At 41.2% G+C, this 23253-nt stretch overlaps 1 protein-coding gene across 3 annotated transcripts; it reads left to right on the top strand.

Annotated features, from left to right (window-relative positions):
- Positions 1–268: 268 nt before the first annotated feature.
- On the top strand, positions 269–22816 carry RAB4A (RAB4A, member RAS oncogene family). Of its 3 annotated transcripts, none has more exons than XM_068154185.1 (8): positions 269–381; positions 10031–10111; positions 11283–11397; positions 12886–12948; positions 14106–14260; positions 15368–15463; positions 17604–17764; positions 19556–22816. In XM_068154185.1, the coding sequence occupies exons 1-7, from the start codon at positions 351–353 to the stop codon at positions 17717–17719; spliced, it is 657 nt and encodes a 218-aa protein (XP_068010286.1). In that variant the 5' UTR covers positions 269–350; the 3' UTR covers positions 17720–17764; positions 19556–22816. The 3 variants fall into 3 exon arrangements, with proteins under 3 accessions (XP_068010286.1, XP_068010276.1, XP_068010295.1); XM_068154175.1 differs by having other exon boundaries at positions 19517–22816; XM_068154194.1 differs by lacking the exon at positions 10031–10111 and having other exon boundaries at positions 19517–22816.
- Positions 22817–23253: the final 437 nt, after the last annotated feature.

The raw sequence follows: 23253 nt of genomic DNA, 5'->3' as shown, positions 1-23253 counted from the left end.
CACAACCGGCAGGCCCAGCGCCCGCCGGCAGACGCGCACGTGAGGCTTGTTTTGGCGAGGGCAGACGGAGGCGCTGCGGCGGCGCGGACGCGAACGCTGGGCGCGAGCCCGCTGCGCCTGCGCGACGCAGGGCTCGCGACCCTTGGCCCTCCTCGCCGCAGCCGGCAGGAGGCGTGGTGGCCTGCGCGCGCGTGCGCCTGAGGGGCTGAGCCGGGCCGGGGCTCCCAGGGCTCCACTGGCTCCTCCTATTCCCTCCTGGTCCGCTCGCTCGGCTCTGCCGGGCCGCAGCGCACCGTCGCCGGGCAGGGCAGGGCAGGGCAGGGGGAGGAGTGTGGCTCACCGCTCCTGGAATGTCGCAGTCTGCCATGTCCGAGACCTACGGTAGGAACAGGATGGGATAAGGGGACCCTACTCCTGTTCTCGAGGAGCGGGCCTGGGCCTGGGCTGTCACCTCCTAAGGAGCGAGGTGACGGCCGGTGTGTAGAGGGGGCGGCGGAGCGGGGTTTGAACTGGTGTGGTGTGAGGAGTGCAGCTGCCGGCTGCTGCTTCTGTCTTTTACCTGCTCTTGTGAGCTGTGTGCACCGTAGTGCCGTGCCCCCTCGCCCTTTGGTCCCGGTGCTTACACGACAGTGAGTGTTCAAAATGGTCTTTCGTAGTGCGGACATACTGAAGTGTGAGTGGGACCCGAGCGAGGGAGCACGGACGCGTGCATTCGCAAGAAAAGTTGCAGTGTGTGTTCGCTGGTTTCTTTAATTGGGTAGCGATTGTGTTCTTCTGAGGCTCAAGTTAGGATTTTGAACCTGGTGTGATAGATGTGCAAGCATTGAAAAGAGCTGATTTTGAGAGTCAGTTGTGAGGCAGAGATCAGTGAGTATGTTCATACGTTCCGATGTTGGCATGGATGTCTAACTGCTACTGGTAGAAAAACATGCAAAGGAGTATGCTGGAGTGCAGGCACTGACAGGGTGTGTCAGTGCTTTTACAGGGAAGCATCATAGAAGTCAGGAGTCAAAAATGTAGGCAGCACAGCTATTGCTGGCTGGGTTGAGATGGAAAGCGACTGAACAGTGTTCATTTCTCTTCGTTATAACTTATCTTGAAACAACTCGGTTTGTTGAATCATTTTTTTCCCTACCCGTTTCCATAACATACAGATCTGTAATATTTAGCAGCAGAAAGCCAGCATCATGCATATTAACATGTTAAAAGTCTGTGTGATGGGGTTGTTTGAGAGTAAGATCAGAATTCAATAGAGTGATAAACTCTTTCGCTTGTAATTTTCTAGCTTTGTCTGTTGCAACATTTTACCATCAGTAGTTGCTCAATTTTTAGAGCTGGACTTGTATTTTCCTGCTTTTAGAGCAGAATCTTGAAAATAAGGAATACTTTGCATAATTAAAGCAAAACTGGATACAACTACTCTGCTACCTGTGAGGGAGGCTGGCATAGATATCAGGTGTGCTTACTAGTAGGCTAACTGACCTGATTATTTCTGCTATGTAAGTCAGTTTATATTCAATACCATAGTCACACCTCTTTAAGATGTTTTGGCTCAGTGATCAGTGCTTTGGTGTACAGCAAATGCACAGAACTAAATGATAAAATGAGGCAGTAATATGCATCAGCCTTCAGGGTGCAAATGTTAGGATATTAATCGATCAACAGCCAACTGTACATGAGCCAACAATGTGCCCAGGTGGCCAAGAATGGCAACAGCATCCTGCCCTTATTAGGAACAGTGTAACTATCAGGACCACGGAAGTGACTGTTCCCCTGTACTCAGCAGTAGTGAGTCCACACCTTGAGTACTGTGTTCAGTTTTGGGGCCTTCTCTACAAGACAGACATTGAGGTCCTGGAGCAGATCCAGAGGACAACAAAGCTGGTGAAGGGTCTGGAGAACAGGTCTTATGAGGAGCAGCTGAGGGAACTATGGTTGTTTAGTCTGGAGAAAAGGTGACCTTCTTGCTCTTTAAAACTACCTGAAAGGATATTGGGGTGAGGTGGGTGGTCTTTTTTCCCTAGTAACAAGTGATAGGGCAGGAGGAAATGGCCTCAAGTTGCAGCAGGGGAACTGAAGAGTTATTAAACATTGGAACAGGCTTCCCAAGTAGGTATCACAGTATAACTAAGGTTGGAAGAGACCTCGAGGATCATCTAGTCCAACCTATCAACACAGACCCCATGACTAGACCATGGCACCAAGTGCCATCTCCAATCTCTTCTTGAATGCCTCCAGGGACGGTGACTCCACCACCTCCCTGGGCAGCCCATTCCAATGATGAACGACTCGCTCGGTGAAGAACTTTCTCCTCACCTCGAGTCTAAACCTCCCCTGGCACAGCTTGAGACTGCGATTGAATGGTGGTTGAATCCCCATCCCTGGAGGTGTTTAAAAGACTCACCTATGGTGCTAAGGGACAAGGTTTACCACCATGCTTGGTAGTTTAAAATAATGGTTGTACTTGATGATCTTAAAGGTTTTTTCCAACTGAAATTATTCTGTGATTAAGACCCTGCTTGTTATTTTCTTGAAACATGTAAAATTTATTTGTAGAATACACATGTGCTTTATAGATCTGGATTTGAGTTTGAACTAATTCTTCATGCTCTGAACTATTAGAATAGAATAGAATAGAATAGACCAGACCAGATTGGAAGAGACCTTTGAGATCATTGCGTCCAGCCTATCATCTAGCACCACCTAATCAACTAAACCATGCATCCAAGCACCCTGTCAAATCTCCTCCTGAACACCTCCAGTGATGGTGACTCCACCAGCTTCCTGGGCAGCCCATTCCAATGGGCAATCACTCTCTCTGTGTAGAATTTTTTCCTAACATCCAGTCTGAACCTCCCCTGGTGCAGCTTGAGACTGTGTCCCCTTGTTCTGGTGCTGTTTGCCTGGGAGAAGAGACCAGCCCCTGCCTGTCTACAGCCTCCCTTCAGGTAGTTGTAGAGAGCAGTAAGTTCTCTCCTGAGCCTCCTCTTTTCCAGGCTTCTCTTGTGATCGAGACCTGGGATCACTTTGGCTGTGCTTATAGTTGTCTCTAAGGAATTTGATTGGTATGCAATGAAAGATGATGGAGATAATTTCAGTGGTGCTCCTCTTCCCATGTTCTAATATAAGAAAGCTCAATAGACAATTGTGTCCGAAACAAATACGTTTCAACATTTTTCATATTGTTGCAGCAATGCAAAATAGCAGGTTTAAGCCAAATGTCATTGTTGATTCTTTCAGAAAGTTTTAGTGTTCTAGTAAGCAAGCTCTTAAAATTGAAAGTTCGTAGGGGTGTGTTGTTCCTTTTGTTTGTTTAATTCTTGTTTGGTATATTTCTCTTTTGAGTTTCGATGTTTGTCCTATTCATACACAAGCTACAAAAATTCTGAGCTGGAGTGCTTGAGAGTGTCAAGGTTTAGAGTAGATAGAAGAATAAAATCTAAGTTACAACATGAAATTTGACAATGTCTCTACCATCTCTAGCCATAACAGTAATCAGTATGTAATTTTGCAGTGTCCTGTCTATAGATGTAGCAGCCCAATTCACAGTTCAATGTAAAGAGGATGATGTGATAACATTGTGGCTCTTCTGTGTTGGATGAGCATTCTGGGATTTAATGTGCTCACTATCCTAACACAGAGAGGTTTGTTTCTGAGCAGCTGTTACAGTGATCATCAAGGATGATAGAAGTATTAAGACAGTGACCCCCCAATGACTGTGAGTAGTGGTTACTGTCGCCTCAGTGCTGGAATCCCTGCTCTTGAAGATACTTATTCATGAACTGAAGTTTAACTACTATTACTTGGATTATGACCCATTCTAATTATGTAACCTCAAGTTTTTCATGCCATATGGATAGATTCAGGAAAATGGTTGGTGGTTTGTTGGTTGAGTTTCTTTCAATGTCATTTTGCTCTCTTTTATACAACTTTAAATTTACTGTGAGGTTTCAACTTCTCTTCCCTTTGAAAGGGGGGTAATTTTTGCAGTATTTTTCTCTATCCATAAGATGGTCTGGTCTGTCCTTTCTGCTGTCATACTTGACTATACATTTTGGGTAATTTACATGTCCCTTCCTTATTTTTCTTTCCCCCTGGAGTTCTTTTCTCTGTGTCAGATTCTGTCTACTTTGAAGCTTTTCTGTTCACAGTTTTCCCAACTGTTTTTGTCCCTTATTGTGATTCTTGTCTCTTCCCTCTTTTCAAGCCAAGGTCTGTAGCCTCTCATGTTTTTGGCACTAAATGCTTTGTTCAGAAGCCATGTTTTCTCTCCTGTGGCTCTATTTGGTCAGTTATATATCTGTTTTTCATTCTAATCTTTTCATCTTTTTCCCATGTGATCAACTTATTTCCCTTACAAAGTGCCAAAAAAAGAAAAAGAAAAAAAAAAAGTAAATACAGAAAACCCTGTTAATTTTAAGACTAAGTTTAGAAAGAATGTTTTACTGCTGCTTTTGGGAGAGGAACATCATTCTTTAAACAGTTTATCTTGTAATATTGAAAACAAATCCCTTATGCATAGCAAAATTCTTTCTATGTGAGTTCTCTCAGATGCAGTGGCCTCACTGTAGAGACTTAACATTTAACAACACATGGAATCATAGAAGTGTTAGACTTGGAAGGGACCTCAAGGATCATCTAGTTCCAACCCGCCTGCCATAGGCAGGGACACCTCATGCTGGATCAGGTTGCTCAGAGCCGCGTCCACCCTGGCCTTAAAAACCTCCAGGGATGGGGCTTCTACCACCTCCCTGGGCAACCCATTCCGGTGTCTCACCACCCTCATGGTGAAGAATTTCTTCCTAACATGAAATCTAAATCTACCCATTTCTATATTTGTTCCATTTCCCCTAGCCTTATCATTACTTGACACCCTAAAAAGTCCCTCTCCAACTTTCTTGTAGCCCTCTTAAGATACTGGAAGGCCACAATAAGGTCTCCTCTGATCCTTCTCTTCTCCAGACTGAACAGCCCCAACTCCCTCAGTCTATCCTCATAGGAGAGGTGCTCCAGCTCTCTAATCATCCCTATGGCCCTTCTCTGGAGATGCTTGCTTTCATCTGTGCGAAATGTGTATGGGCTTTTGTTATGGTAATTATAGACTGACACAGAAGTACTTTACCCTTAACAAGTAAATGCAAAGCAACCTTTAGATTTTAAATGATACAAAGCTAGAAGAAAGAATGTGATATGTAACATTACAGTCAAAACTCTGGTCTCTGCTTACCTGTGTTTTCTCTACCAGTCTCTACTACTTTGTCTGATCACGTAAGTTTATCAGTCTCTGTCGTTGTCAGGGCATGTATTGTTTTCTGTCCATTTAAAGAATAATAATCCTTTTTGGCCTGGACAACTTGATTCATCCTTTTCTCCCTATACCATTCCCTTCCACTTCTCTGATGATCCCTGCATTTTTCACCCAGGCCTGCAGTTTATTTCAAATCTGGTTTTATTGCTTAGAGGTCATAGCTCTCTTGCTTGTTAAGAAATCAGATCTCCCCTCTTTTGGCATTCATTATGCAGATCAGAACAGAGCCAAGTTTCTTTCTTTTACCTTTTTGTCAACTCTTATTGCTAGAGAAAGGAGTAAGCAGGGGAAATGGCTCCCCTTTTTGGCCCCCTTCTCCCTTTTTGGCCCCCTTCTCTCTTTATGAATGTAAATTCAAAGTGTCAGTTACAAGACTGCATGTGTTTGGGAACACTGCTGCCTTTGGTGCTGAGAGTTTGTGGAGGGGTGTGGGTGGTTGTTTTTTTTTTAATTATAAGATTTTTCTATTTCCATAACAATGGTAGAATAAAAAACATCTCTTACTTTGATACTGTAAACAAGTGAAATGTAGATGTAGTTTCAGCTTTTTGCTGAAACCTGTTTGTTGTTTTACCACTTTTTGTTTACTACCTAAGCAGGTATTGAGTCAGCATTTAAGTGATTTATTTGTGGGAAAGATTTCCTTTTCAAGTTGTCAGGCTCAGTAGAATTTTGAAAGGAATAGTGGTGGTGTTGCTATATGTTACCAGTTTGAAGATGTGAATATGAAATCCCCAAATATCACCTTTGGTCTCAGAGCAGCATATAAAGCACTTCAACTTAAAGCATCTCGGGAAAAATACTCTGCAGTGCTGAAGCTGTCCCTGACAGTGACCCTGTTGTCTCAGCTCCCTGCTGGCCTTCAGTCTGTCTGTGGAGAATGGAGCAGCGTGTTAGAGTTGCTGTTCATCATGGTTTTGTGGGTCGCACAACAGCATTTAACAACCGGTGCTTACATTCACAGAGCAAATCAGTGTAGGGATAGAGCTTCAGATTTGTTATTTTCCTGGTTTATTTTGCCAGTACCTGTTACACTGCTGTCAATAGTATGAGTCTTCCTCGGACAAAAGGAAAGTAAACTTGAGCTTTGTAGTTGTTTTTAACAAGCAAATTGTAGCAGCATTCACCAGATGTATAGCAGAACCAGTTTTAATGGATTTCAGATTTTTAAAAACAAAAAACTCCTTCAGAGAAACAGATTACTGTAGTTGTGACTGTGTCACAGAACATCGCACATTTTGGGGAGCTCTCTGAAAGTGATGAAACCAGTGAGGTTACACACACCCACAGCAGTTTAAATATACAAAAAAAAAAGTATACAAGGCAGCTCATTGCTTACATTCAGATGCTCCATAAAAAGAGAAACTTGGCTTTCTGTCAGAGGTGATTTTTTTTATTAATCTAACACTTTGGAGCTATTTATGATGTCTGCATTTCATACTAGCAATGAAAATTTGATAGAATGAAGTTGAGATGACATAAAATTCCCTTCTTTACAGGAGATAGCACACAAAATGTTCACAACCTGAAGCAAAATCGGTTTTGTAACTTTGTTTTTTCTTTTCCATCCAGAAAGCATGAGCAGCTGGGTGGGGGCGTCAAGAATGAGAGGAGCTTGGAACAGACTGTCTGGAGTGTGTTAGTGGTCACATTTGTGAGCAAGAAACAGTAATCTCTTTCTGAGAAGGGTAGAATATGGAATCTACCAAGTCTGTTACAACATTTGAAACAAGAAAAATCATGCATAGGTAAAATGTCAAAAAAAAGCCAAAATCCTTGTTAAAACCCTGTTTCATTTTTAAATGTGAATAAAATTTGGAAGACAGGTGAAGATGAAGGATGGTGGCACATCCTAATACTCATAGACCTATATTTTTGTTATTAACTTTTCAACAATAGGAATTATTTTACCATGTGATAAACTTACTTGTTGCTTTTACCATTGCCCTGGGGATGTTTATGAGGTATCATAAGAGTTGACAATTTCTACATAAAATGGAATGAGCATGCAGAGATTTGTGTGTGTGTGCGTGTGTTAAATTTGATTTGTAAAACTACAGACTCAAATGAGGTTCTGGTAATGTATCAGTGCTTTGACTTGCCATCTCCTGAGCCAGGGTCTCTGTAATCCATTTCACAATTCATAGGATCATAGGTTGTTGGAAGGGATCTTTGAAAATCATAAAGTCCAACCCCCCTGCCACAGCAGGACCATAGAATCTAGCACAAGTCGTGCAGGAACACATCCAGATGGGTCTTGGAAGTCTCCAGAGAAGGAAACTCCATAACCTCTCTGGGCAGCCCTTTCCAGTGCTCTGTGGCCCTCACAGCGAAGAAGATCCTCCTCATGTTGAGGTGGAGCCTCCTGTGCTGTAGTTTTTATCCATTATCCCCTGTCCTGTCACAGGGTGCAATGGAGAAGAGCCTGTCCTCTCCCTCTTGATACTCAGCCCTCAGATATTTATAAACATTTATTAAATCCCCTCTCAGTCTTCTCCAGACTAAAAAGCCCCAGGGTTCTCAGTCTCCCCTCATAGGGCACATGTTCCAGTCACTTGATCATCCTGGTAGCTCTCCACTGGACACTGTTAAATAGATCCTTGTTCTTCTTGAACTGAGCAGCCCAAAACTGCCCCAGGTCTCTCAGTCTCTCTTCATAGGGAAGATGCTCAAGTCTCCTAATCATCCTCGTGGCTCTCTGTTGGACTCTCTCCAACAGTCCTCTGTTACTCTTGAACTGGGGAGCCCAACACTGGACACAGTATTTCGGATGTTGTCTAACCAGGGCAGAGTAGAGGGGGAGGAGAACCTCCCTCAATCTGCTGGGCCCATTGCTGACTCATGGAAGGACTCCCAGGTCCTTCTCCACTGGGCTACTCTCCAGCAGATCACCTCCTAACCTGTATTGGTGCAGTTTATTATTCCTTCCCAGATGCAGGACTCTGCACTTATCCTTGTTGACCCTCATTAGGTTCCTCTCTGTCCAGCTCTCCAGTCTGTCCAGGTCTCACTGAATGGCTGCACAGCCTTCAGGTGTATCAGCCAAGCCTCCCAGTTTGGTATCATCAGCAAACTTGTTGAGCAGACACTCATCAATGTCATCGATGAAGATGTTGAACAGGACTGGATTCCCTGGAGAACTCCACTAGTTACAGCTCTCCAGCTGGACTTGGCACCATTGAACACTACTCTTTACATTCTATTGTGTAACCAGTTCCTAATCCATCTCATTGTCTGTTCTATCCTGTACTTCCTGAGCTTAGTCACAAGAATGGTATGGAAGACCGTGTCAAAAGCCTTACTAAGGTCAAGGTAGACTGTATCCACTGGTCCCCCTGCATCTACCCCTTCTGTTATGACATCATGGAAGGCTGAACACTGTTAATGAAATGAATGTTACTGGTTTTGTTGATGTTTTGCTCTTAGTTCTTTTCATTCAATTCTTTCTTGATGACTTCTGGAGATATGCTGTGTTTGTAAGAGAAACTAAAATAAAGTTGTAAAGGTGACTGCTCATGATAGAAAAATAAATAATGAATCTTGCACAAACTTTAAAGGCTGCCTTGATGGCAGGGGAAGGGAGTTGTAAAGTTTCTAATCACAGTATGTTAGTGTATGTGTTTGAGAGTGGAAAGATAAGGAAGTGTTCTTCAGTCTTTAGCCAAGCAGATCTGAGAGAGGTTGTATTAAAGCATTATATGTAACTCTTGAGACACTATAGATCCTGAATGCATGTATTCCTAATGAACAGTGATGTAAATGGCTCATAATTAGGTACAGTACCAGAAGTACCTGTATTTAAATTTACCAGGTGGAAGAAACATGAAAGCAGGCATCCCAGAATAAGAATTACCTCTTGCATGTGAATTTTGTTCACAAATATTGTAGCTGTTCCATCTTTACAAGTATTAAAACAAAGTATTAAGCAGTTTATATAGAGAAGCTCAAGATACTGTGAATAAAAGAAAATAACCAAAAAATTCACAAATAGAGAAACACATTCATTTTAGGAAACAATATTATGTAGGGCTTTTGTACTGGCTGCTGATACTACATAGTGTGGCCAGCAGGAGCAGGGAGGTCACAGTGCCCCTGTACTCTGCTTTGGTTAGGCCGCACCTTGAGTACTGTGTCCAGTTCTGGGCCCCTCAGTTTAAGAAGGACATTGAAACACTTGAACGTGTCCAGAGAAGGGCAACAAGGCTGGTGAGAGGCCTTGAGCACAAGCCCTATGAGGAGAGGCTGAGGGAGCTGGGATTGTTTAGCCTGGAGAAGAGGAGGCTCAGGGGTGACCTCATTGCCCTCTACAACTACCTGAAGGGTGGCTGTAGCCAGGAAGGGGTTGGTCTCTTCTCCCAGGCAACCAGCACCAGAACAAGGGGACACAGTCTCAAGCTGTGCCAGGGGAGGTTCAGACTCGAGGTGAGGAGGAAGTTCTTCACCGAGCGAGTCATTCGTCATTGGAACGGGTTGCCCAGGGAGGTGGTTGAGTCATCGACCCTGGAGGCGTTCAAGGGGCGATTGGACGTGGCACTTGGTGCCATGGTCTAGTCATGGGGTCTGTGTTGATAGGTTGGACTCGATGATCCTCGAGGTCCTTTCCAGCCTAAGTGATACTGTGATACATTTGTACTGGCTTATGTACTTGGTCTTGTGAAAAACAAGGTGAGTGTGTACTAAAATTTAGCAGGTTTTGGGTTTGTTTTGTCTTTCAATTTTCAGATTTCCTGTTTAAGTTCTTGGTCATAGGAAATGCTGGAACTGGAAAGTCCTGTTTACTACACCAATTTATTGAAAAGAAATGTAAGTATATGTAAGCATAGTAAGACTTCTCCATTGCTTTGTACCACAGATGAAGGCTGTGCTTAAATGAGCATCTATTCTCCTTGTGAAAGTTCTCACAATTGTCTTATTTTTATAGATTAGAGTTTGTACTGAGAGTTGCATTCAGAACCATGCTGTATTCACCAATATTTCTTGCCTACTGTTTGCCTCTTATCAAAATCCTGATATTGAGCAGTATTCTCTGTTTCTCTCAAATAAGCATAACGGGCAGTTGACAAAAATGCAGACTTACTTTTGTGGTTATTGTGTTTTGCAGCTGGGTATAGAGTAGAGACTTGGATCTTTTAGAAAAAATACTGAGCAGATGAAAGAACAGTTGAGTTGAATAGAGCTAGAAAGCCTGTTAATCTCTTTCTAAATAACAACATGAAGTATCTAAGGACTGTATTTTATAATAAGTACCGGTAGAGACTCAGTTGTAAATGTTGTTTAGAGATAAATACTTGATAGAAATTTTCTGTTGGGTCATGCATTTAGCATAATGATTAATCAAAAATAATATGCATTTAGAAACCCTTGTCAATCTAAGGTGACTTATCTTTCTCAGCTGAATGGCAATTCACCCTATCACTTGAGGAGCAGCTCTAGGATAATAATATGTAATCACTAAGGAATGTAGCATGATTCTGTGATTGAACTGTGTCCTTGCTTGTAGTAAGGGCGGTTGCGTATTGCAGAGAATTTGTGATACCAATTATGTACAAAGGAAAGTATCTTAACTTCATGCTTAAGAAGTAGCTCTTGATTTTTTTTCATGGGTAAGAGCATGTCTTTTTGTGTTCTGCTTTTCCATGAATTTTAAATTGCTTCCAAGTGTTAGAAAACACAGCTGGAAAAAAACAAAGTGTACTGTTATCTTGCCACTTACTAATGTGAACTGGAAATTATTTAAGGCAGGACTTCTTAGTAATTTTCCATTTGAATAAGCTGTTCAGAAATGACAAGAACGTTTATGTCTGCATGGTGGCCGTAGACTGACAAGTGGCACTGAATTTGGTAGTTTGAGAAATAATTCTGTAATTACACAGAGGTGTTTCAATTATACCTTAATTGGATTATGTAAAAAAAAGAAAATAATCATTCACACTAACTAGTCTCCAAATAAGTTTGGTCTTTTTCTTTTTTGTAGTCAAAGATGACTCAAATCATACTATAGGAGTGGAGTTTGGTTCAAAGATCATAAACGTTGGTGGTAAATATGTAAAATTGCAGATTTGGGATACAGCAGGACAAGAGAGATTCAGGTACCCTTTTCAATTATTTTATGAGGTGTTTGTTATTAAATGGTTGCTGTGGGTATTGGGTATTGTTTATCCCTGTTTATATGTTAGGCATAGCTTCTTGGTCAGTTGTATGAACTTTCATATTATTAACTATGCCAGATCTTCCAACTTGGACATGGCAGCATACATCTACTGATGTAAGCAAATCAAAGCTGCCTTGCAGGGTCTGAGCTTCTGCTCTTTCCTTTGGGTATTTTCTGTGATGATTAAGGTATGAGTAGAACGTGTGGCTAAAGGTTTGTTCACCAGCCAAACTCAGAACAGGTTTTTTTAAACTGTGTGCTTAACTCTGTTTTGAAGACCTTTTATTGGCTGAGAAAAAAGTAAATGCCAGGAAGTTGTAAGCTGTTCACAATTTACAGGAAAACAATTTCATAGGATAATGTTATTTTATCAGGGAAAAAGATATAAATTAGTTACCAAGTTCATTGGTTAAATGCACTTCTAGAGGACTGGGATCTCTTAAATTTGTTAAAGAACAAGAAATGCATTTGTTAGCTTAGAACTACCAATGTACTGGGGTTAAAATACTGCTGTATTTTAACTGTCACATCTGTGGCGTCTATCAAACTCAATAAAGACCTAATGTGTCTGGGTACATTCACCATCAAGCATATCAAAAATATTGGGGGGAGGGGGGGCACTGGTGTTTGTGTGTGTGAGGTTTCTTTGGTTGGTGGAGGGCAGTGGCTAACTATACAGTCACAAAAGTCGGAGTAATGAGCAGCTGGTCAAGCCCTGTGTTAGAGAAGTTCTTTGGATACATCCATTACTAGATAAAGCTGAGCAAGTGCTCAGCAAGTAGCCTCCATTAATGAGATCTCTTCAGTGTGTTGGCCAGATATCCTGGGGTTCTGAGGAGCTTGGAGATTCTGTACTTTCAGAGGCTTGTGCAAATTCTGCTCTCTCAAGTTCCAAGTGCCCACAGATTACCAGTCATTTTTTCCTGTTTTTTATAATCAATCTAATTCTTTTAAAGCTGATCACACCTCTGCACAATTAGCAGGGGTTTTTCTTCCTCTACCTTTTCAAGGATGTTTTGCTTTTACTTTCCTTGCCTTCTCCTCTTCAGCTTGAGGAGTCTTACATTTTTCAGTTACAATTACTTTACTCATTTTCTTCTCATGCTGAGAGTTCAAACATAAGTTAATTATGATGATTATGGTAACACCATCAGCTCCCAGTTCTGTTTCAGGCAATATAGTATTGTGATATGTGTAGCTTCAGCAGCAAACAGGTTAAAGTGGACTCTGGCTATATTTTGTGACAGGGCTTTGTCAAATGTCTTTTTGTAAATAGTCTATTGCCACACAGCTGATTGGACTAAAAGACACATTTTATTTTAAATGTGTAAAGGAGAACTCTTTTTCATGCTAGAAATTGCATTATATTAACCCAGATGTACAACAATGAAGGTATCATGGAAATGTAAATCTACTTTTATTTCAGGTCTGTAACAAGGAGTTACTATAGAGGAGCTGCAGGTGCTTTGCTTGTTTATGACATAACCAGGTAAAATCTCTTATAGATTACTGTATACAATTAACACATAGTGATTCCTCTCACCTAATCAGAGAATGGACAAGAAGAAAATGATTATACAAAGTACTTCTGTTTTAGTGTGTGTTTAAGTTTTGGAACTTGTATGCATGAAATGTTGTGAATGTCTTAAATGTAAACAGCCTCAAAGGGTTAGACAAATACAGGGGAATTGGCCTACTGGTATCTGTTTTAATCATGGTGGTCTACATGCACCCACTGGCTCAACAAGCTTTGCAACAGAAACTAAGAGCAGACTTCAGCCACTTTTAACCAAGGTAGTACACCCCTACATGTGGAAGCCGCTTCTTAGTATGCTGGTATAACAGGTCATCCTCTGGCTAGCTTTACCTACCCATTCCTCAGCTGTAGCACAAAATTCTGTTCATCTGTGCATTTTGTGAAATTTTAATACTATAGGCAGCCAATGGAATGCCACTAGATATTTCCACATTTGTGTCCTGGCCACCACTGACCGATACTTGTCAGGTAATTTTTGTGTCGGTTAACGCTGATTCCCTCGATCTGTTGGGTTTTGTCCCATGAGTGGCCTCTTCTCTTCTGAGAAGTCTTTGAAATATTCACATTGTTCTTAAGGTCAGTTGGACTCATTTTTCAGTCTTACTGCTTGAAAGCATTATCTCTGACCACCATGACAATGACTAATGGTGTGTGCAGGGTAACAGCCTGCAGTATTACTGGTCTTGACACAAACATGGAAGCTCAATTCTACGTAAATCTGGTAAATTCTTGCTATCTCACCTGAAATTTTGTTATCAATTGAATTTCAGCTCATTGTCACCCCAAAAATTCATGCACAAAAGGCTCAGCCTACATCACTGCTTAAAATTTTAGCTTTTCACATAAACAAGGTATTGTATAATTATGTATATTTATTTATATATTGTGGTTAACCTCAATTTTGCTTCTTCAAGACTTTAAACTTTTCATGAAGGAACTTGATACTCTTCTCAGTTCATAGCTGGCATATTGCGATGTGTAGATGACTTGCCTGACTAGCAGAAATTTGTTGTTTGCCACAAATACAGATTTGCCTTCTGAGTTTTAGTTGAGTGATCTGTTCCCAAGCAAGGAGTGTGTTCCAATAAAGGATGTCGTTTTCTACATAGCCGGGAAACCTACAATGCGCTTACTAATTGGTTGACGGATGCCAGAATGTTAGCAAGTCAAAATATTGTGATTATTCTTTGTGGAAACAAAAAGGATCTTGATGCAGATCGTGAAGTTACTTTTTTAGAAGCATCTCGGTTTGCACAAGAAAATGGTAAGTGGTACAAAGTCTTCATGTGGCCTTCAGAGATGCTTAATACTTACTTTATTTATTTATTTTGTAGTCAGGGACTATTTTTCCCATTGTGTGTTGTCAAAAATCTACAGGAAAGGGTTCTGGCAACAGCACATGATGAGGTCCAGTTCTGGGCCAGTCAGTTTAGGAAGGATGTTGACTTGCTGAAACGTGTCCAGAGAAGGGCAACGAAGTTGGTGAGGGGTTTGGAACACAAGCCCTATGAGGAGAGGCTGAGGGAGCTGGGGTTGCTTAGCCTGGAGGAGACTCAGGGGTGACCTTATTGCTCTCTACAACTACCTGAAGGGGGGTTGTAGACAGGCAGAGGTTGGTCTCTTCTCCCAGGCAGCCAGCACCAGAACAAGAGGACACAATCTCAAGCTGCTCCAGGGGAGGTTTAGGCTGGATGTTAGGAAGAAGTTCTACATAGAGAGAGTGATTGCCCATTGGAATGGGCTGCCTGGGGGAGGTGATGGAGTCACCATCACTGGAGGTGTTCAGGAGGAGACTTGACAGGGTGCTTGGTTGCATGGTTTAGTTGATTAGGTGGGTTGGATTAGTTGATAGGTTGGACACGATGATCTTGAAGGTCTCTTCCAACCTGGTCTGTTCTAGTCTATTCTATTCAGAGAGGACAGTGCCTCTGTGCTGGTAGAAGCATGTGCTGTTTACATCTCATTATTAGTGATACTTCTACTTAGAGTTTCTTCTACATGGAGATATATTCTCTAGGGAATGTAAAACAACTTCAGGTGTTGCCTTGCCTCTGGTGGGCTGAGGAAAAAATGGAGAGCACGATTTCCTAGCTTTCAGTATCTTTTGGATTCTGTAGCTAGTAGATAATGTTGGATGGGGTGTGCTGCACTTGGAAGCAGTGAGTTTTGCTCATGGGAAACTGAGTTCAGTGCATGGCATGGATCCAGAAGACTACTGTTTGGGCTGTAGTGTTTGGAATTTCCAGTCTGAGGACACGTATTTGACAGTAGTTCTTATTAAGAAAATTTGTATTCCTAGCTTTCATGATTTCAATTACTGTATTGGATATTCCAAACTGTTTTGAGATTGTTTTTCTTGTGTCAAATTCAGAGCTGATGTTCTTGGAAACAAGTGCACTAACGGGGGAAAACGTTGAAGAGGCCTTTGTACAGTGTGCAAGAAAAATACTCAATAAAATTGAATCAGGTAAATTGATATTTATATTCTTTCTTCTTTTTGTTTCCTGAAAACTGAAAGTGCACCTGGTAGTATCACCATTGAAAGTTCCCTAACTGAATTAATCCACAGAATCGAAATTTTCATTTTGGTAAAATAACCCATTTGGGTTTTAGCTGCATCCCAAATGCTTTAGGAGGAATGGATGTGTAAGTCAGATCTGTGTATCTAAAAAGGATGATGGTGGTGTGAATTGTGGGTGTCTTTGCACAGTATTTACCTTAACAGTCAGCTCTGAGTGCAGGCTGTGTGTTCCGTAGGTTGCTGTCTCCCTACAAACATCAAGCCTGACGTTGGACTCCTTTAGCAATGCAGAATAAAAACTTAGTATCAAGGCAGACAAAAGTTTTAATTCTGCTTCTGATATGTAGTAGGAAAGTAACTCCAGAGAATTTGGATAGCAACACTGAACATTTCAGGGACGTTTCCTAGCAACTGTTTTCTCTGAAGTGACCTTCTTGCCTCTTGGTTGAAACCATTTTTACTTTTGCAGATCTAGAAATATACCAGAAGTTTCTCAGTGCAAGTGGGCAGGTTTCTAGTGGAGACAGGCTGAAAAGTGTTAGGTGACATTATAGCTAGTTTGCACTCCAGTTTTTCTGTCTCATCTTCTAGCTGTTAGATATCTTCAAAGTTTTAAATATTGGCCATATTGAAGCCTGTCTTAGACTGGAATTGCATATTTTGAGTGCTAAACATACATTTTTAGATTAGAAGAATATAGTGTTTTCATAGGAATTTGCTAATTACTGCATCAAACCAATGCTGAACAGCAGCTTTCATTTTAAACAGGAAAGCAAACAAAAAAGCCCCAAACAAACAAAATACCTAATGACAACAACAAAAAAAAAGAAATAAAACTGAAACAAAATAAAACCAATCCCACCACAAACCAAAATTCAAAGTATAGCTGGTTCCTTATGGTACTGTAGTTCCATGACTGATTTAAAGAGGCCTTATCACACAGAAGTAAATCCTGTTTTCTGTGAGCTGCTTCTGTTTACTTTGTGCCAGCACACATGCACCAAGTCCTGAAAAAATTGAGACTGGAAAGAACCTATGGAAGTCTGTAGACCGTCCTCCTGTTTAAAGCACATTCAGGTTCAGATTGAGACCGCTTGCCCAGGGCTTGTCAAGGCTTATTTTGAGATGCTCCAGGAACAAAGATTCTATAGTCCCCCTGTAGCTGTTTATAGCTCTGAAAATTGGTAGTTAGCAATGTGTTCCATTGGTAACCAATTGTTGCTGCCTACTTAGTCCCCAGCCTGTAACAGTGCTTGGAGTTGTTCCATCACAGCTGCTGAGCTCTATATGTTTAGTTTCATGAGGTTTCTGCTAGGCTGTTCCTCTAGCTTGGGCAAGGTCTTTTCTTCAATGGCAGCCCTACCTTCAAGCTATCAACTGGTCCCCTTAGTGTGGGGGAACGATGTTGATCGCTAACTTACAAAGGGCTGATCTGCTAACTTAGAAAGTGCTCGTGTGTGTGATGAACCTGAATAAGTGATCTGAATTATTCAGAGGGACTCTGTGTTGTTGGGGTTTTTTCTCTGTTTGGTTTTGTTTGTTTATTTTAGACCAAATGTTTCTGATCTTGGCCATTCCTCCATACAGCCATAAGAACACTTCTGAAGGCACAGGATATGGAGTAGGCAGAAGTGGATAGCAGAAGCAGGCATGGTTGAGCTCATTCCCTCTGAGGATAGTACTTTATGCAGTTCTCCTGTTAGATTGATCCATTTTTATTCGGCTTGATAGCTACAGTACTACTTTCTTTGCGTATTAGTCTCTGAAAGCAGCTTTTCTTTAACAGTGTTCACTGAAAACATTTTGGACATTTCCCTTGTTAAACATAGTTAGTACCAACACATTTCTGTGAGACTTAACTCACAGACAAACTGCTTTTGTTGTGGATGATTAAGGGCACAGTTGCAATTACAGGAGAAGATGATGCAGGTTTGGAATTGCATAAAAGTAAACAGAAATGCAGTAGATTTCTCCATAACTAGAGCAGAATATCATTATGCATTTTCTAACTGATACTGCCAGTTAAATTGGAATGTGTCATTTGCAATGTTATCCATCTTCTTGTGACCATTTTGTTTCTCACCAGGAGAACTGGATCCAGAAAGGATGGGTTCAGGTATTCAGTATGGAGATGCTGCCTTGAGACAGTTGAGATCACCACGCAGAGCACAAGCACAAAGTGCTCAAGAATGTGGATGTTAAAGAGGCAAAACACAAAATCCCAAATACTTACTTTAGATACAGAAGGTAAGGTTACAGAAATCTGGGGGTGTTGGGTAAATTACTGTATTTCATAAATGTGCTTGTAAAGTAATGTTAGAATGAATCTGTTGGGTTTTTTGTACTTTGATTTTTCTTCCACCATCTGCTCCCTAAAGCAGGACTAATGCTCTTAGTGAAGTATTTTTAGGTCTTCGCTTACCGAGTAATACTGTGGAAAACATTTTCAAATTCTATATTCCTGAGATGTATTACAGCAGCCTTGACAGTTACCTAACACCCTGTACAAAAGGTAAATAATTTCTGTTCTGTCCTGGACAAATACTACTAGAAAAGAGAATTCACAAGCTGTATGATGCATTATCCAGTGCTTGTCCAAAGCTATGATATAGTCTTTCCTGAGAATATGAAGTCCAGGAGACTTGAAAACTAAAGATAATACTTTCAAACTTCCACTGACTTTTTTTTCCTTACCTAAAAGCAGCCTCCTGTCATTCTGATTCCTGTCCGTGATGAGCAGAATGTAAACGAGAATAGTAGCATTTTCTGCTTAAGCAATGTTGTCATCTAAAGTAGCTCTTCTAGGGCTGTTGCAACCTACAGATTGTGTGCAGTCTTGTAAGGAAAGTCTTACCAAGATGTTCTTCAGAGAATGTGAGGAGCAGATTTTTCCTTTTAACTGTGTAGGGAAGAGACACAGAAGTCACATAACCTGCTCTTAAGTACAGCTTGGTAGTTAGTCTTTCTTATAAAGAGTTGTCCTTAAGACACCTCTCAATGTCCATGGATTTTTACTTTACTCCTTGCAGTATGTAAGAGACTCTTAGGACAGGTCTTCCTCTCTATATAGTTAATTATTCTGATACAATTAATCTTTCTCTAATAGAAGGACAGCGATGTCAAATTAAGCACTGCAGGCAATAGTTACTGCATTGTTTTTACTATATTCATTTTTATACAATGTTAAAATAAGTGTACTCTGCACAGGTTAGGCCACACCTTGAGTACTGTGTCCAGTTCTGGGCCCCTCAGTTTAAGAAGGACATTGACAGAGTTGAAATTTCGTGTCCAGAGAAGTGCAACAAGGCTGGTGAGAGGCCTTGAGCACAAGCCCTATGAGGAGAGGCTGAGAGAGCTGGGGTTGTTTAGCCTGGAGAAGAGGAGGCTCAGGGGAGACCTTATTGCCCTCTACAACTACCTGAAGGGAAGTTGTAGGTAGGTGGGAGTTAGTCTCTCCTCCCAGGCAACCAGCACCAGAACAAGAGGATACAGTCTCAAGCTGTGCCAGGGGAAGTTTAGGCTCGAGGTGAGGAGAAAGTTCTTCACTGAGAGAGTTGTTTGCCATTGGAATGTGCTGCCCAGGGAGGTGGTGAAGTCACCATCCCTGGAGGTGTTCAAGAGGGGACTGGACGTGGCACTTGGTGCCATGGTCTAGTCATGAGGTCTGTGGTGACAGGTTGGACTCAATGATCTTTGATCCAACCTTGGTGATTCTGTCTTGGGTTGGACTGGACTCCAGGCCAGGGCCAAAGTACCACAATAAGGGAGCATACAATTTTACATTCTTATATTTTGTGCTATTCTGGGAGCCTAGCTCCCAATTAAAGCTCAGAATTTTAAATAACAGATAAGAGTCCCTGAACTGCTTTCCTTCCTTCTCGTCCTCCTATAAATATCCTTCAGCAGAGAGACTGCTGGAAAAGGGCATTAATTGAGTTCATCTTAGGTACAGCTTCTCCAGGAAGGAATATTTATTGATCTTACTTTGGGGGTTTTCAGACTGACCAGACAGAGATGGAGTTCTCATGTATCTTACAGCAGTCCTTGCCAGTGGCATTTGAAGGAACAGAAAAGCTTGAAGGCTATGCATTTTTTAAAAACATCTTTCCACTATCTACGAACTGGGCAGCCCACTGCTGAGAGAAAGGTGTACTGCATGGTGTGGGGCAGGAGTCTTCACGTGGCGTAGAAGCCTGCAAAACGAAGCCGATCATTTGGTGGACGATAGTCAGACTCGTACCTGTATGTAAACATTGACTGATTTTTGTTCTTTCACCTCTGGTTTAAAGCATCGCTCTCTACTGTAAATAATGGCACATTAAACTTACAGAGCATGGTATACTTATGTATGCTGATAGAATGTTGCACTACAGGCAGTTCAATATTTTATTTTTTTATCATACAAATGAATTTAACTGAGGTAGGCTTTGTCATGCTTGTTTCTTGCACAACAGGTTTCTTAGATACGTGTATCTATCTCTCTCCTGAATTCTAGAACCGCTGGCACTGGCAGCGAGGGGTTGTTTCATTTTTTCCTACTTTGCCACATTCTAACAAGCTGTTGACATGACTGACTCTCAACATATGGTTAGGACCCACACTTAACATTTCCTTAACGCATCGAGCCGGAAAAGTCATTTTTAATCGACATTCAGATATCCTGCTTTGTCACACTTCTTAAATAACTTCTGAAGCTGTTTTATCACATTTCCAAAGTTAAAATTCTCTCAAATGCTTGATGACTGACTGGGATTATTTTTTTTCATGGTCTTCCTGTTTTCTATGACTCTGGCATAGTGAAGGTGGAATGTAGATGGGAACAGAACTGTGCATCTTCTGTGTGTTGGAATTCTAGGGCAGGGGCTTGGGCTTATGGGTTCTCTTATCACAAACCTCTTATCACAAACAGAGCATCGGCTGTGGAAATATGGTCTGTATTGAAGCATACCTGGTGAGGTACAAACTGAACCCAAATGGATGGCTCTAAAGTATCCTGACTGTATGAAATTGAAAGTACTACTTTTTCTTTAAAAAAAAATAAAGTATAATTGACAATTTGCATTTTAAAATTAGACTTTAAAACTGAGCACTTGCAAGCTGTATTGCTGGAGCTCTACCCTTTGAACTACTTTTAAGTGCTGTCCATTAAAGCCTCCAGGAGACTCATGTGATGGAAGGAAAAATGCCAAGCATACTACTTACATTTCTGCATTAAAACATAGCATTCAGTTTCTTTCCCGCTCTCTTTTAAGCGTGAGAAAGAGCTCTGGGGCAAGAGATTAGGAATCCATTCCTCATGTGGAGACAGAAGAGGAAGAGCTTGGGGGAGGGGGGTGTCCAAGAGAGAGGACCAGACAACAAGGTATTGCATATCATTTTTACAGTGCCAAGACAAGTGATAGAGTAACAGATCTGTGGCTTTTGTTTTACCAAATAAGGAGCTGCAAAACAAAGTGTTTCTGGAGGTAGCTGAATTAAATTCAATTCAGGGAGGCAATTTCACTTGCACTGATGGAAATCACTAGTGATGTTTTTACTTTACTTGTAAAACTAGAAATGGGATGTCTCCTTGGAAGTTCTGTATATGAATCGTCTCTTTCAGGGTTGCTTATTAAATGCACATCTAAAAGCTAAACCAGAAAACTGAGCTGATTGCTGTAATTTAGAGGGCAGTTAAAACACAAGAGCAAAGCAGGAGGGCTGCACAGAGACACACCATTTTTCATGGAAGTACAATGCTGTTTAAAATTATGCCCTTTCTCCTAAAATTTTTTGTTAAAATGAATGTGTAGCTGAAAACTGTACACCTTAGGTTTTCTCTGAATTAGAAGAAATTATATTTGCTTTGTACTTGAAAAGCCTTGGTTGCATTTTTAAGAGTCTGTGGGGTCCAAAGGCTTATGTTTCTATCCTGTGTACCTCATCATATTTAGGATTGGATTTGTTCCATAACTGATAACTATTATTTCCAAGGAGTACTCTCTTCCTGGTGAGAGCATAAAGGATTTTTAAAATAATTCAGCTGTGCATTATTAAAGTCAAAACTCCAAAGAAACTTACCTGTCTTAATCCTTCTCGATCTATTTTCATTTCCAGTACTCACAAGTGGAAGTAATTACCAAAAGCAAGTTCTCTGAAATAGACATGGGGTGCATTTGTCTCTTTCCCCAGTACAAACAGCAGCTCATTAACTGTGATGTCTTGCAATTTGGCCATGTCTCTGCCATAGCTGGGGGAAAGGGGAGGGTGTTGGTTCCAAACCCCAAACCAATTCAGAAGTCTGTGCCCCTCTGCCCCTACCACAATCTAATCAGGTTTCTTGCTACAGACATTACTGAAAGCTGGGACATAGCACAAGTAAAGCTGGAGGTTGGTCTCTCCTGCCACTGTTGCAGTGGCTGAAGGGGTGTTGGCTGTTGATGGCTTCTTTCCATTATTACAGTAGCAGTTGAAAGGAGTGAGGGAGCATAATTCAATTCTCTGGCTTTTTAGTAGCAATTTATAAGGGATTGACAGGGATTGTCTTGTACTACTTCCTGTCCTTTTCCCTTTACATACAAGACTGGCCTCTTCCATATACTTGCTTCTTGTGATCCTTTTTGTCAAGCATCTGGAGTTCAGCAGTAAGCACAACTTTAGTCTTTCTGTACCCAACTGTCTTAAGCTGTTCCCTTTCACTTCTGGAAGGAAAGCACAGTGTCATTATAAGAGTTTTGACATGTTTTTACATTTTTTAAAATGTATACTCTTACTGTATACATATTAACTGGGCTCATTGTGCATGTTTTGTAGTATTGCAGCCTTTTATGCTGTGCATCTGACTGATAGCTTCAAAAATAAGAAACCTAAAATGGCAACTGAGGGCAACACTGTTGGAAGCAGTAGCTTGCACCAGTACAAGTGGTAGTTTACCATGTCTCTGAGGTTTTTTAATCTCTAAAACTAAACAAGCTAACAGCAGCCCTGGAGTAGATTTTAAGCTTTAGCATCATAGTTCACACAGCAAACCAAACCTAGCTTAAAGTGATAAACAGGTTAAATTATATGTGTTTTCAGTGTAAAATTCTTATGTTGCCAAAGCTAGGAGGTTTGGAATTTTATATGAAATACCAGATGCCTATATCCTAGGATTTACTGGGTGTGGAACATTACTTGTTCAGATCTTTAAAAGATATTGAAATGTCTTAAAGCCTGTGTCTTGCCTTTTACTGATTCTGTTGGCCTACACTGTTTCATTTCATGCTTGTATCTAGCACCAAATAAAGAGTTTCTTGATTTTCTAGGTGTCTTAAAAACAAATTCTCTTGTACAAGTTTTGCCCACTAACTGAAATCCACAGCATGACAAACCTTAGGTGATCTTGGGAGGGAAAAAAAAACCACCACCAAAACAACACCCCAACCCACCCCCCATTCTGTTAAATTCACCATTTAGTAAGTATGTGGTTAATAAAGTAGCAGCAGCTACAGAAGCTGGAGTGCTTAAGTGTGTTTCCTAGGAGCACATTGTGGCAGGGGAAGGCACGACCCTGCTGCCCTGCTAGACAGGAACAAGACATGAAGTTCCTTTTTGTGTCCTGTGGTTTCAAAGGTACACTTGGCTTGTGTGTACCTGCACTACTCACCAGGGATGAGATGGATCTGCCTAGGCCTCTTGGAGAGCATGCCTCCACAAGTTAACACTTCAGGGTTTGAGGTTTTTTAAAGCAAAAGGGGAAGAATGTTATTTGAGACTAT

This window comes from Melanerpes formicivorus, unplaced genomic scaffold (genome assembly GCF_026170545.1).
Source record: "Melanerpes formicivorus ecotype bairdi unplaced genomic scaffold, bMelFor1.0.p_v2 SCAF_2, whole genome shotgun sequence".
In the NCBI taxonomy this organism is placed as follows: domain Eukaryota; kingdom Metazoa; phylum Chordata; class Aves; order Piciformes; family Picidae; genus Melanerpes; species Melanerpes formicivorus.
This window is presented reverse-complemented; position numbering and strand designations above follow the sequence as displayed.

Bases quoted from the DNA above. Each gene is read 5' to 3' on its own strand.
- RAB4A (XM_068154185.1), top strand. From the start codon at position 351: ATGTCGCAGTCTGCCATGTCCGAGACCTACG. The intron at 10,112-11,282 runs GTAAGTATATGT...TCTTTTTTGTAG, and splicing joins CCAATTTATTGAAAAGAAAT to TCAAAGATGACTCAAATCAT. The intron at 15,464-17,603 runs GTAAATTGATAT...GTTTCTCACCAG, and splicing joins ACTCAATAAAATTGAATCAG to GAGAACTGGATCCAGAAAGG.